Below are 13,647 nucleotides of genomic sequence, written 5' to 3' on the forward strand. Positions count from 1 at the left end.
AAGGAGCGTTTAGCATCGCACCGTTACCGGCGATTGCGCAAACGCGGTGTTCCGGTCCAGATTTACCTTGTCGTTTCAGCCCTCCCTATAAGCCGCATGCGACGTCCAGAGTTGCCTAGCCGCCATGGCTTCATGTCCCCGTGCGGGGACGAAAAACGCAGATCACAGCGGGAAGCCGATGATCGCCGTATCGCCGCCCCCCAAAAGAAATGTCACAGGATGATGCGGCTTCCGGCTGCCCAACGCCATCTGCCGTCCGTATGAACTAGCTGGAGGTAAATACCAAACAATTTTGCTTCATTTACCAAATACTTTAATCTTTGTGAATTGCAATTTCTTGACATTTCTTAAGCCTTAAGAAATGTCAAGAAATTGCAATTCACAAAGATTAAAGATTAAGATTTAAGGTAATTTACCTCACTCGTCAGTAATTTTACTTTTCAGTGCAGTAATAGGTTTAACAAATTGGCATTTGGCAAGGTGAAAGGTAAAATCAGCAGTTTTCTGTATTACCGAATGCAATAATGCATAGTGAATTGAGGCCATAGGCATCATTTCTCTAAGCGTTACTGCATGGGGTAAAGCAGAAAACATTACCGAACATTTTACTGAAATGTCAATTCACTAAGGCTGTTACCGCATGGAAAACTGAAATTACCAACGTTTAGGGTGAATACCTCATAGATGTCAATTCACAAGGATTAGAACAAGTGTTAAACAAGCAAGATGTTCTGTGTTTATCTCCAGCCTGGAGCTGGAGATAAATACGGTACTGTTATAGAACGGAGAAAACAGAGCAGAGAAAAGTTGAACTAATTAAACTATTCAGGAACATAAGTAAAAGTGAACTGAGCACTATTTTTAGACCCCAGGGCATCTCAATAGTACATTACACATGTATGTCAACAATGTGGCTCATTATAAAAAAAAACTTTCAATTTTACCTCTTATTTTTGCATTTAAAAGTTTAACAGAGGCCTTTATTATCCTATTTTCTCCTATTTCTGAGGCCTGTCTTACCTCAATAATATCAAGCAGATAAGGACTGATGTAATTTTATTGCATACATTAGCAGAGAGCAAACAAAAGCTTTCATCATCAGGGAAAGTGGGGAGATACGACAATGTGGTTCAAAGAGTTTACAGAAGTTGCAGATGCTATCTTCACATCTTCCCCTAGATACATAATGGGTAGCTAGAAGGGGAGGGGGAGACACGGTGGCTCCTCTAGCTATTAGAAACCAGGACAAACTGCAGGGAAAAAAATTGGGGCTTGGTTCCTATTTCCCTAAATTTGCTATATTATTTTATAATATTAAAAAATAATAGATAACATTGCAAGATGATAATGTTTTTAATTAAAATAATACAATTTTTTTTATGCACCTTGGACTTGCACTTTACTTGTCAGTAAAATAAAAACAAAAGGTTATCTGTATCACATGTTTCATCCATTTCCCTGCACTGCAATAATCCATCAAATACTGAATCAGATGCCACATTATTCCTTAAAATACTGAATTAAATACCATGGGCTTGATTCACTAAGACAAATAGCATGCCTTATCAGAGTTAGCACGTCTTACCAGAGTTAACACGCCTTATCAGAGTAGCACAGCGAGCGCTACGAACTTATGCCTGCTAATTGGCAATGACGAGAGCTCCACTCATCCTACCCTGAGCCCCTGCGGGCCCAATCACTTTAAAGGACATTATCCCTGCACTTTGATTGGCCTAATAGGCTGCCTGCCAAGTTTCCTGTCATGTGTCAGGCAGCCTATTGTGCCAATCAAAGTGCGGGGATAATGTCCTTTAAAGTGATTGGACCCGCAGGGGCTCAGGGTAGGATGAGTGGAGCTCTTGTCATTGCCAATTAGCAGGCATAAGTTCGTAGCGCTCGCTGTGCTACTCTGATAAGGCGTGTTAACTCTGGTAAGACGTGCTAACTCTGATAAGGCATGCTATTTGTCTTAGTGAATCAAGCCCCATCTGAGGTAAGGTGAATTGCTATGTAGTTTTTGGTTAAGTACCGAACTATTACCACATGTGTGCGCCAGGGGGTTCTTGGTGATCACAGATGTTTCTAAGGGGCTACATACCAATAAAATGTTGGAAAAAGAAAAAACCTTCTCTACATGAGTTCTGAACCAACAGAGACAGAACCTGCACCATATTTATCTTATACTGTATTTACATGGATTACACTGTTCACACCTCCCAGTCTTTACAAAAATAAAATAAAATCATAGAATAATACCTAAAAGCGGGGGTACAGATAAAGTACAATATTAATGGAAAAATACAGGTGATAAATGCTGGATTAAAATTGAGCAGCCGTTATTACAATGCCATAGCTTGATATACGATAACTGTATCCCTAGATAAGAAGGTGTCATCTTACCAGTATGATTCTGTTTTAGTTTCAGTAAGGCCATGGTGTGATTTACTCCAGAAAACAACATACTAAACCGAGAACACATAAATCTATCAGTATTCCACTATCTGCTATAAGATTCCTAATGCAAAATATAGAATTTAGGAACTGGGAATCAAAAGAGATGAAATAGTTGAATTATATCTTTCAAAAAGATATTTTAAAAGGTCTGAGAGACATACCAGTTAAGCATCTATGACTTCTTAAAATACAAAAATGCGCACCCCCATCACGCTCCCATAGCTACGCGATCGGATCTCCCGAAAAAAAATCGAAAGCTTTTTCTTCACTCGACTAAAAAATCCGATTGGATTTCCTGTTTTATTCGATTTTTATCGATCTGGAATGCTGGAAATTTTTCTTCAATTTTTCTAAAGATTGTATGGTGTGTGTTAGATTGTCAATTTATTTATATACACACCCAAGCAATTTTCTCAGAGTTTCCAATCATTTTTATCATAATTGGGGAATAAATACACACACCCCACTTTGCAGTTATTTATTTGTAAAAAATGTTTGGAATCATGTATGATTTTCGTTCCACTTCTCATGTGTACACCACTTTGTTTTGGTCTTTCACGTGGAATTCCAATAAAATTGATTCATGTATGTGGCAGTAATATGACAAAATGTGGAAAACTTCAAGGGGGCCGAATACTTTTGCAAGCCACTGTATGTTTTTGTACTAGAAATTAAGTGGATACACTGTAAAAACTGTCCTATCCAAACTGAAGGCTTGAGAAACAGAACCGGGGATAAAACTAGCAATTGGGAGGAATGGTAAAGAAGTCTATAAGAATTTCGGAAGGTTTCCCATTGTGTGAACCACCCGAACACACTGCAAAAGATTCTCTTACAATCATTTAGTCTATCAAGCAAAGCCAGGACCATCATAGATTTTCAGACTAACTTTTATTATATCCAGACAGAACAAGGTAAAGCAATGTTTCCAGACCCCCTGGGTCTCTTTATCAAGGAAATCTGCACACGGCAGTGTTAGATCGAAGCAGGAAAAAAGGGTGCAGGAGCTCTTTCGGTAAAAATGGCACCGCCATAGGTGCCTATAATAAAAGCCAAATTTTGCGGCATGCTAGGGAAATTTGGGCGCACGTGGTGGCCGATAGCAGGCGCCTCATTTTACTTTCTTTGCCACAAATTGTGGCTTTTAGAATAGCCACGATATACAGCTATGAAGGTTAATTTCACCGGATTAGCAGCAAGAGGGGACAATTTCCGCAAACGCGTTTAAGGGGGAAAAAATGGCTTGCTGATAACTTTTCTACTGAGGTAAGTACCCATTTTGGGCACTTTTTCCTTCAGGTACACTTTTTGATTCTACAGCTGCCCTCAATACTGGTGTTGAGTTGACCAGTCCCAGTGACAGTGCAGAAGGTAACAAATACAAGAGCGAGATTCACTTACCCATGAATAGGGAAGGTCCATGTCTGTAAACGAAGGAGGAAGTTGGGATTGATGATTGCAGCAAACACAATGTTCCCACTCTTCAATTTCTGATATGGAGAAAGCAAAAGGATCATAGCTGTCCGCAAAGGCTTTCCAGTTTGTTATGAACTGGGTGTGGCTCTCGGGACATGTGACCATGCCACGGGAGATGTTTCGTTTCGGAATCAGGGATCTATCCAAGGAAGAACAGTTCACTTCCACACACTGTTCCGCTTCCACTCTTTTCCTGGCGGCGTCCTTGCCGGCCTTTTTTTCCTGAGATTTTGTTAATTTCATACAGGTTACAAGCGGTTCTTCCTCCTCCTCCTCCTCAACGTCCGGAGTAGGCGCTAAAAATACAATTTTGTATCAATGTATCATCAGGATGGTAAGAAGTCAAATGTGAAATGCGCATATGTTATAAAGAGTAGAAGTGGTCATCCAAATGAATATCACTTAGAAGAATTATTAACAAGAAAGCTGCTTGTAGTCACTAATCTAGTACACCGACAAGTCTTATCCCAGATGTCCTACTACCTTTAACATAGTTGCAGCTATAATCAGGGCTGTTTCTGGGCAGAGGCCATACAGGCAAAGGTCTTGGCACCCTCTAGTGTACAGGGCACAATACTACACCCTATCTCTTAATTTTGTTTCAGGCAGTCTGCTGCACACAGCAAAGTATATTCTGGCTGCCCAGCGCCCTCATGATGTATTCCATTGTCTCCTGAAGTGTTAACCTTGGCTGCTGCTATATTAGGTGCATCACACTGATCCTGTGTGAGTGTGTGTGTGAGTGTGAGTGTGTGTGAGAGTGTGTGTGTGTGTGTGTGAGAGTGTGTGTGTGTGTGTGTGTGTGTGTGTGTGTGTGTGTGTGTGTGTCCGAGGGAGTAAAGGGAGGGTGGCTGATTGCCTTACCTAGAGCACCTAATAGGCCAAAAAACACCAGCTATAAAGCTAGGCCAGACACCCTATTGGTTCAGAATAAGTTCAGATACTTACACTGTAGCAGAGCGTGTCTGACATCATCATGGGCCTTCTTCGTTTTGACCATTTTCTGTAGTCTTTTCAGTGTCCCCATGGATTCTGATTTACTGTCATCCAGATCCTGCTAAAATAAAAGGACAAAAAAGGATAAAAGGAGTGGAAGAGAGTCTTCTGCTGATCAAATCCAGTACAGAGCAGTAACTATAAGAAGAACCGATGAATTTAAATTTACTTTTGCACACAAACAAAATGGAAGGGCTTCAAAACAAACCAGATCTTAACTTTCCTTTTTTGGTATTACTTGTAAGTCATCTTCTGTGTACCTAATAACATTGTTTTATTCGGAACCTGAAGAGAGGAAACTTGCTTCAGGCTTGATATACACCCTTCACCTTTTCTTTTTAAAGTGGACCTGAACTCTTGTACAGGACACAAGAAAAACAGAGAAAAATGCACCCTGTGCATCCTGTGTGTTTTTAAAGAAAAGAGTCTGTCTAATTTACCCTTATCTGTAAGTAATCACATGTGTTATTTGATATCTCAGCTGTGTCAGCACAGACATTTGGCAGTCCTCGGCAGACACAGGCAGCTAATATGTAAACACAGGATGTTAACCCTTTGTCTGCTTCCATGAAAGCAGGAAGTAGCCACACTGCAGATTTATTGCTGGAGTTCTGTAAACTGTAACAGAGAAATGTTTTTCTTAAAAGGTTGTTATGCTGTTGCTTATCTTTTAAAGCAAAGAGGAAGTTCTGAGTTTAGGTCCACTTTAAGACAGTCCTTGTCTTGTAGTCCCTATTTTTATGGAGCGTTAGTTAGCTATACCATATTGGAGTGCAGAGGGTTAAGTTAGTTTTATATTGTATAGCTGTACCCTGTAGAGATCTGCAGATCCTATGGGGTGCACTTTTATCATAATGGCAGTTAGACTCATCACAGCCACACACAGTAACACTTTATCAGGAGAGTGAAGTGTTTCCCCTGACTCAGGTCTAGAAACAGCTGAGTAGGTTGTGTGTTTACACACAGGAATAATATTAGAAACATCTCAACATTTCCTGGCAACTGCTTCTTTTTACATAAGGGTTGTGAGTTCCGCAATTATAACGAGGTTGTGCTATGCAGTTATTTTAGAATCTGATAAGTGTTAGTGGAAATAGACATAACACACATTGGTCAATCCCATGCACTGTGCATTAGCAGCAGTAACTGCATATGATCCGACCAACCACCTAGTTGTAAGAGTCCAGAACACAGGGGTTGAACTCCAGGCCTGGAGGGCCAGATCCATGCCAGTGTTTAGGAAGGACTGAGAAAGAGAGGAATGTGTTCTACCTGATGGACCACATCTTATCTGATTCAGACCCATCAATTAATTTGAGCTGTGTCAAAAATGTGTGAGGAATTCACCCTCGAAGGACCAGTTTGACATCCCTGGTCTAGACTGTGATGACAACTCAGACTGCTTTTCTTCTGCTATTACTAAAGGTCATACATCTCTCAATTTGGCGGCCGATCGACCATCCGATTTGATAATTATTATCGGATGAAAAACGGTGCCGCCAAGAGCATGCCCAATCGACAGTATGACCAGTTTCAGGCCAAAATTGGTCGCATGTATCGATTGGACATGCTGCAAGATGTCGGGCCATTGTGGGTCGGGTGCACGGCAGTAACAGCGAGCGATATTGGGGTGAATACGACAACACCCCCCCCCGGCGCTGTTCCCCCAGTGTATAAAACTGTCCCCCGAATGTGCATTTCTACATTACCTGTCCTGTGTCAGCCACGGCGTGGTGCCCATCTGTCTTAGCGCTATACACAGGTACTATAGATATACTCACCTTAAGGATTATTAGGAACACCTGTTCAGTTCTCATTAATGCAATTATCTAATCAACCAATCACATGTCAGTTGCTTCAATGCATTTAGGGGTGTGGTCCTGGTCAAGACAATCTCCTGAACTCCAAACTGAATGCCAGAATGGGAAAGAAAGGTGATTTAAGCAATTTTGAGCGTGACACAATCTGCTCAGTTACTGTGATTTTCACGCACAACCATTTCTAGGGTTTACAAAGAATGGTGTGAAAAGGGAAAAACATCCAGTATGCGGCAGACCTGTGGGCGAAAATGCCTTGTTGATGCTCGAGGTCAGAGGAGAATGGGCCGACTGATTCAAGCTGAGAGCAACTTGACTGAAATAACCACTCGTTACAACCAAGGTTTGCAGCAAAGCATTTGTGAAGCCACAACACGCACAACCTTGAGGCGGATGGGCTACAACGGCAGAAGACGCCACCGGGTACCACTCATCTCTACTACAAATAGGACAAAGAGGCTACAATTTGCACACGCTCGCCAAAATCGGACAGTTGAAGACTGGAAAAATGTTGCCTGGTCTGATGAGTCTCAGAGTCAGAATTTGGCGTAAACAGAATGAGAACATGGCTCCATCATGCCTTGTTACCACTGTGCAGGCTGGTGGTGGTGGTGTAATGGTGTGGGGGATGTTTTCTTGGCACTTTAGGCCTCTTAGTGCCAATTGGGAATTGTTTAAATGCCACAGACTAACTGAGCATTGTTTCTGACCATGTCCATCCCTTCATGACCACCATGTACCCATCCTCTGATGGCTACTTCCAGCAGGATAATACACCATGTCACAAAACTCGAATCATTTCAAATTGGTTTCTTGAACATGATAATGAGTTTACTGTACTAAAATAGCCCCCACAGTCACCAGAGCTCAACCCAATAGAGCATCTTTGCGATTTGATGAAACGGGAGCTTCGTGTCCTGGATGTGCATCCCACAAATCTCTATCAACTGCAAGATGCTATCCTATCAATATGGGCCAACATTTCTAAAGAATGCTTTCAGCACCTTGTTCAATCAATGCCATGCAGAATTAAGGCAGATCTGAAGGCGAAAGGGGGTCAAACACCGTATTAGTATGGTATTCCTAATAATCTTTTAGGTGAGTGTAAATGCACACATGGGGGGCACATTTATATACTAGAGGGGCAGCAGCAAGGTAGCAAGTGTGGCGGAGTTTCATGCTGAAATTAATTAGGAATCGTCCTGAGATGTATGGAAAGCTGGCAGATCTCTATCTAATCGGATTCGATTAGAGAAAGATTTGTCTCTTGGTTGAATCTGCCCATCATCGCTAGATGTATGGCTACCTCAAAGTAAACCAGAGACGAACACTTATAAAAGATTTATACATATCTGGGGCTTCCTCCAGCCTCCTCCACATCGATCGCATCCACAATGTCTTCCTCCGCCTTTTGGTCCCAGGTGAAGCCCCATCAGTTTGGCAAGTCGGGCCGCGCTTCCGTGGCGGAGAGCACTTTGCGCCTACGCAAGACTACTCTGCAGGCACAAAACACTCCCAGCCGCAGAAGCGAGATGGGGAGGGAGCGCATAAGAGAACTGCGCATGCGCCAACTGACCCCAACAGGCCAAACTTACGGGGCTTCTACTGGTACCAGGAAAAGGCGGAGGAAGACGTCATGGGATCGATGTGGAGGAAGCTGGAGGAAGCCCCAGGTATGTATAAATCGTTTACAAGTGTTCGTCTCTGCTACACTAAGATGAATCTGAAGCGATATTTAAAATTCTGATGTAAAGGTCTATACATTATTCTTATCTTTTAAAGCAGTATTGACAGCCATAAGTTCCATTTACCCACTGCGCTGTGTTTATTATGCAGTCTACAACCTGACCCTGCATTGCAAGGGTTCCAATATAATCATAAATGTTTCTGCTGTAATAAATCTTATCTCAATCAACCTGGCTCTATTTGGTACATTCCCGGGGAGATGGAAGCTTGTTATCTCCCCTCCCACATTCCTGTTCCTCACTGATTGGCTGAGGGCAGTTCAGTGTGACACGAGGCTGAGAAGGGAAATAGACTTCATCCCTCTGCAGAAGCTGCTGAAATATGATCTATGCTGTGCTCACATGGGTTTACAAAGCATGCTAGATATGACAGTGCAGTTTCTAGGAGAAAAAAAAAAGAGTAAGGGAGGAAATTACATGTAAAATTCACTGAAATCAAAACGTGGACAGTACATGAGTACAATACATATACATATGTTACAATACATATGTTATGTAAGTAGAACACATATTTATCTACTATATATATATATATATATACATATATATATACTGTATATATGTGGGTTTTTTTCCCTGGGATAGTATGGTTGTCCCTGCTGCTTTAAATTATTATATTTCTTATTTTCAGATGTTATTATGAAGGAAAAGTAGTGATGATAAAAAAGACCAGTGTGGTTAGAATGATAAAATTACAACATTTTTTGGACTATAAGACCCAAAAGTGGGAAAAAAGTCACTGCGTCTTATAGTCCAAATGCAGGGAGTTCCTGACTTGTGAACGCCTGCCAATACAAACCTCCAACCTGCCACAATGTCGGGGACTCCCTGTACTGTGCCCATGCAGAGGAGGACACAGGGGGACAAACGGAGGACACAGGGAGACACAAAGGGGCACAGAGGAGGACAGAGGCCGACACAGGAGGACACAAGTGGGACAGAGGAGGACACAGGGAGACAGAAGAGGTACAAGGGGGCACAAGGTACAAAGGGGGCGTAATCCACAAGATGCCCCTTCACCATGGATGCACCAGGTTTAGTATATATTTTTCCCCTGGATTTTGTCCTCTAAACCTCTGTGCTTCTTATAGACAGGAGCATCTTATAGTCTGAAAATGCGGTACATCTTCTGCTTATAAATTCTTTATGGTATGCCTGACTAGGGGTGTAATGGGGTGTGATTAGGGGTGTGGCAGGGCATGTCTTAAAGGTATCCCCCTTTGTTATCTCAAGATGTTGGGAGTTATGAATTAGAGTGAGCAGTAGGGTATTGTACCGTGTTAGCCATCAGTAAAAGCAAGAAGTTTTAAATCAGGATGATACCATTTATTGGCTAATTGTAGCTATTGTAGCCAATAAATGGTATCATCCTGATTTAAAACTTCTTGAATTAGAGTGAAATAGCGATAGCTGATTTTGCGCCCCTTGTTAAGGGAATGTGTGAAAATGTAGAGCAGGGCCATAGAAGATTTCAGCCAGAGTCATAGACACCCACCAGACCCCAGGCACCCACCTTCATTGACTTGTAGATGATCTGGCTCGTCTTGCAGCTCTTTTATTGGCCCAGGAGCAAGAAAGGTACAGTTTTACCAGTTTTACCTGTTTAATGTTATTATGTGTCTTTTATATTCCTACTCTCTGTGAAGTGTGAAGAAGACCAGGAATAGCATGATGGGATGTGTGACACGTGATAACTATAGGAAATCAGTGGAGTTACTCCCCTGCAGGAAGAGACATCAGCAGTCACTGAACTTTGCCTATAGGAACAGGTTTTAAAAAAGTTCCTCCTTAAACCACACCCATGCCATGCTCCAAGCCACGCCCCTACTATAAAAAGCCATCAAAGTGCACAGTTGATTTATATACAATGTAATCAAGCATGTCATTTACTGTTACAGTAAAAGCCTGATCGCTCTTGCATATATTCATGCAAACTACATTATGGGATAGTAAGAGGCCCTGTGTTTTATCTCGGATTGTTTTGATAAATGTGAGTAATCACTAAGACCTCAACAGTTAATTATAATGTGTCTTTCCATAGCATTAATTAATTCTAATAATTCTACACGCATAGCTATTCCAAAATACCGTGTAGTATTCTGTTTACGCCAAGAGTAATTAATCATAGTATTTCCCTCCACCATGTACGGGAACAGATTTTCTTTATAGCAGTGAAAGTGGATGGCATAGAACATATGGACAGGTGTAGGTGGCAGGTGAAAGAGCAGCTTGCAAATATTTTGGTGTGTGGCTGGACTTGTCAGTGATGTTGGTGAAATCTCTGTGGCCCGTACACCTCTAGGTACCTGCCTACTGCGCCTAATGCAGGCTTTCTCAACCAGGCTTCCTGGTGGACATTGCAGGGGTGCACTGACATTGCAGGGCAACATGGTGGTGTAATGGTTAGAGCTCTTGCCTTGCAGCGCTGGGTCCCCGATTCAAATCCCAGCCAGGTCACGATCTGTAAAGAGTTCTCCCCGTGTCTGCGTGGGCTTCCTCCGGGCACTCATACAGATAAGTAAATTGGATACCCCCTAAAATTGGCCCTAGACTATGATACATACACTACACGATACATCCATAGGCATATGACTATGGTAGGGGTTAGACTGTGGGCCCCTCTGAGGGACATTTAGGTGACAAGGCTATATACTCTGTACAGCGCTGCAGAAGATGTCAGCGCTATATAAATCAGTTGGCAGGGTGAAAAAGTACCTCCTCGGCTCCTCTATAAAAAGAAGGGCTAAATTGGGGATCAGTATAATAAGGACCGCAGTAATAAAAAAACAGAATGATAGTGAGGCAGTATAATAATAAACATTAACACAAGCTACTATAATAGGGTGCACTACAGAGGCGGATTGTGGGATGGGGGCTAAGTGTGGAGGTTGTTAAAAGTTAATAAAGTTTTTAGCCACACCTTCTTTTAAAGACTGTGCCACCTGCAAAATAAATTCCCACTCCTTTGGCTTATACAGGAGTTCCCTGAGATCCCAAAATTATTTGAAGGGTTCTTTCAGGGTGAAAAATGTTAAAAGGAACCGGAAGTGGGAGTTTTTGTAAAAAAACCCACAAAAAACTGCTACCTGATCCAGGTGGCTAGCCGGATCAGGTCACCTCAATAAGGCTTTTTTCTCATGTAAAATCGAAATGACGCCAGCATTTTGCGATGTTGTGAGAGATTATTTTTAGCGCCTTCCGGCGCCTACCTGCACGTTGCGATTTTTTTATAAAGCGCTTTTCTAAGCGCTTTTGCAGAGCGATTTGTTTTTTCACTTCCTGACCCAAGTCAGACCCGGAAAAGAATAAATACAATGTATTTATTCTTAAAAGCACTTGGGAAATCGCTATATAAAACGCCTTTTCAAGCGTTTTGCAATTTCTCTATACCTTCCATTGAGCCCAAAAACGTAGAAAATGGTACAAGCAGCGCTTCGGTGAGCGGATCGGAATCGAACCGCTAAGATGTGAACACTCTCATAGGGAATCATTGCACAAGCACTTTTAGGCCTCTTGCACACTACATGTGATTCCGATTTTTTTATACGCACGATATTGTATTCCAATTAAAAATCTTAGCAGCATGCAGTACATTTTTTAATTGGAATCCTAATTGGATCAGATTAAAAATCGGAATCGCATGTAGTGTACAAGAGGCCTTAGGGCGATTTTGAAAATCATCGGTGCTTAAAAAAAGCCAAAAGCGCCAAGCCCTTATCCGCCACTTTCCACCGCTCCAGTGGACCAGAAATCCTCAGGTTTTCTTTTCACTGATCCCACTCTGCAAGCTCTGCTCTATGTGTCACATCACACAGCAAATTGCAGACAGCCGGGGGAAGCGGCGGGGGAGAGGCAGAGCTGCCCAATGACAGCTGGAGAAGGGGCGTTAGGAACACCCTCAGTGGGTGTTTTGAAGGAGTCCCTGTCCTGCAAGGGATGCTCCTTCCCCTCGATATTGCCAGCAAGCTGCATGTCCACAATTTCGGAGGGTGACAGCGCAACTAACGGTGCATAGGGGACACAAGGGTATGTCATGAATTAGGCAACATGCCTGCGCCACCTCGCCTCAGGCTGCCTAACGAGTAACCCAATCCTGCTTCCCTACATGCTCTGCAACCCTGGGAATGTGTCTGTGCGCTGTATTTGTCATTTTGGCCCATTCATACTCACCATCTCATCGGTGCATACATTGGAATTCAAACAAGGATTACGGGATGTGTTCCATTGTTCGTATGGCGACATCTAGTAAAAAGTGGCAGAGATATTCATTTAGTTAACAGGCACGCTGTAATAATATGATGAGTCACATAACTCAAATTCAGCCACCAGGGTGGGTGGAGTCATGGTGGCTGCACTGTTATGTGTGGCGGAGTCATAGTGGCCATACTTGTTATGGGTGGGCAAGTCATATTGGTCATACTTGTTATAGGTGGTGGAGTCATGGTGGCCGCACTGTTATGGGCGCGGGACTCATGATGTCCACACTTGTTTTAAAGGAAAACTGTAGTGAGAGGTATATGGAGGCTGCCATATTTACTTCTTTTTAAGTAATATTAATTGTCTGGCTATCCTGCTGATCCTCTGCCTCTAATACTTTAAGTCATAGAAGTATGGCTAAAAGTATTAGAGGCCAGGAACACCTGAACTGCTGAACAAGCATAGGCAGATCAGGTGTTCCTGACATCTGTCAGATCTGACAGGATTAACTGCATGCTTGTTTCTGGTGTGATTCAGACACTATTGCAACCAAATAGATCAGCAGGGCAGCCAGGCAACTGGTATTATTTAGAAGGAAATAAATATGGCAACCTCCATATAACTCTCACTACAGTTGTTCTATAAGTGGAGGTGTCATGGTGTTATGGGTGGTGGAATTATAGTGGCCACACTGTTATGGGTGAGGGAGTCATAATGGGCGTACTTATTATGAGTAGGGGAGTCATGGTGGCCACACTTGTTATGTCATGGTGGCCACTGGTGGAGTTATGGTGGCCGCACTGTTATGGGTGGGGAAGTCACAATGGGCGTACTTATTATGAGTGGAGGAGTCATGTTGGCCACACTTGTTATAAGTCATGGTGGCCACTGGTGGAGTTATGGTGGCCGCACTGTTATGGGTGGGGAAGTCATAATGGGCGTACTTATGAGTGGGGGAGTCA

The 13,647-nt window shown here is 42.6% G+C and overlaps 1 protein-coding gene across 7 annotated transcripts in view; it reads right to left on the reverse strand.

Annotated features, from left to right (window-relative positions):
- The window catches only part of SAMSN1 (SAM domain, SH3 domain and nuclear localization signals 1), a 204,674-nt gene that overhangs the window by 68,372 nt on the left and 122,655 nt on the right, over positions 1–13,647 (reverse strand). For 6 of the 7 annotated variants that reach the window (XM_068270528.1, XM_068270526.1, XM_068270530.1 and 3 more), the window contains 3 exons: positions 12,659–12,730; positions 4,879–4,987; positions 3,856–4,226 (listed from right to left, as the gene is read on the reverse strand). In XM_068270528.1, coding sequence (XP_068126629.1) covers positions 3,856–4,226; positions 4,879–4,987; positions 12,659–12,730 — 552 coding nt within the window. The remainder of the gene's footprint in view (positions 1–3,855; positions 4,227–4,878; positions 4,988–12,658; positions 12,731–13,647) is intronic. The other variant, XM_068270527.1, reaches the window with a different exon arrangement.

The sequence above is a fragment of the Hyperolius riggenbachi genome, chromosome 2 (assembly GCF_040937935.1).
Source record: "Hyperolius riggenbachi isolate aHypRig1 chromosome 2, aHypRig1.pri, whole genome shotgun sequence".
Lineage (NCBI taxonomy): Eukaryota > Metazoa > Chordata > Amphibia > Anura > Hyperoliidae > Hyperolius > Hyperolius riggenbachi.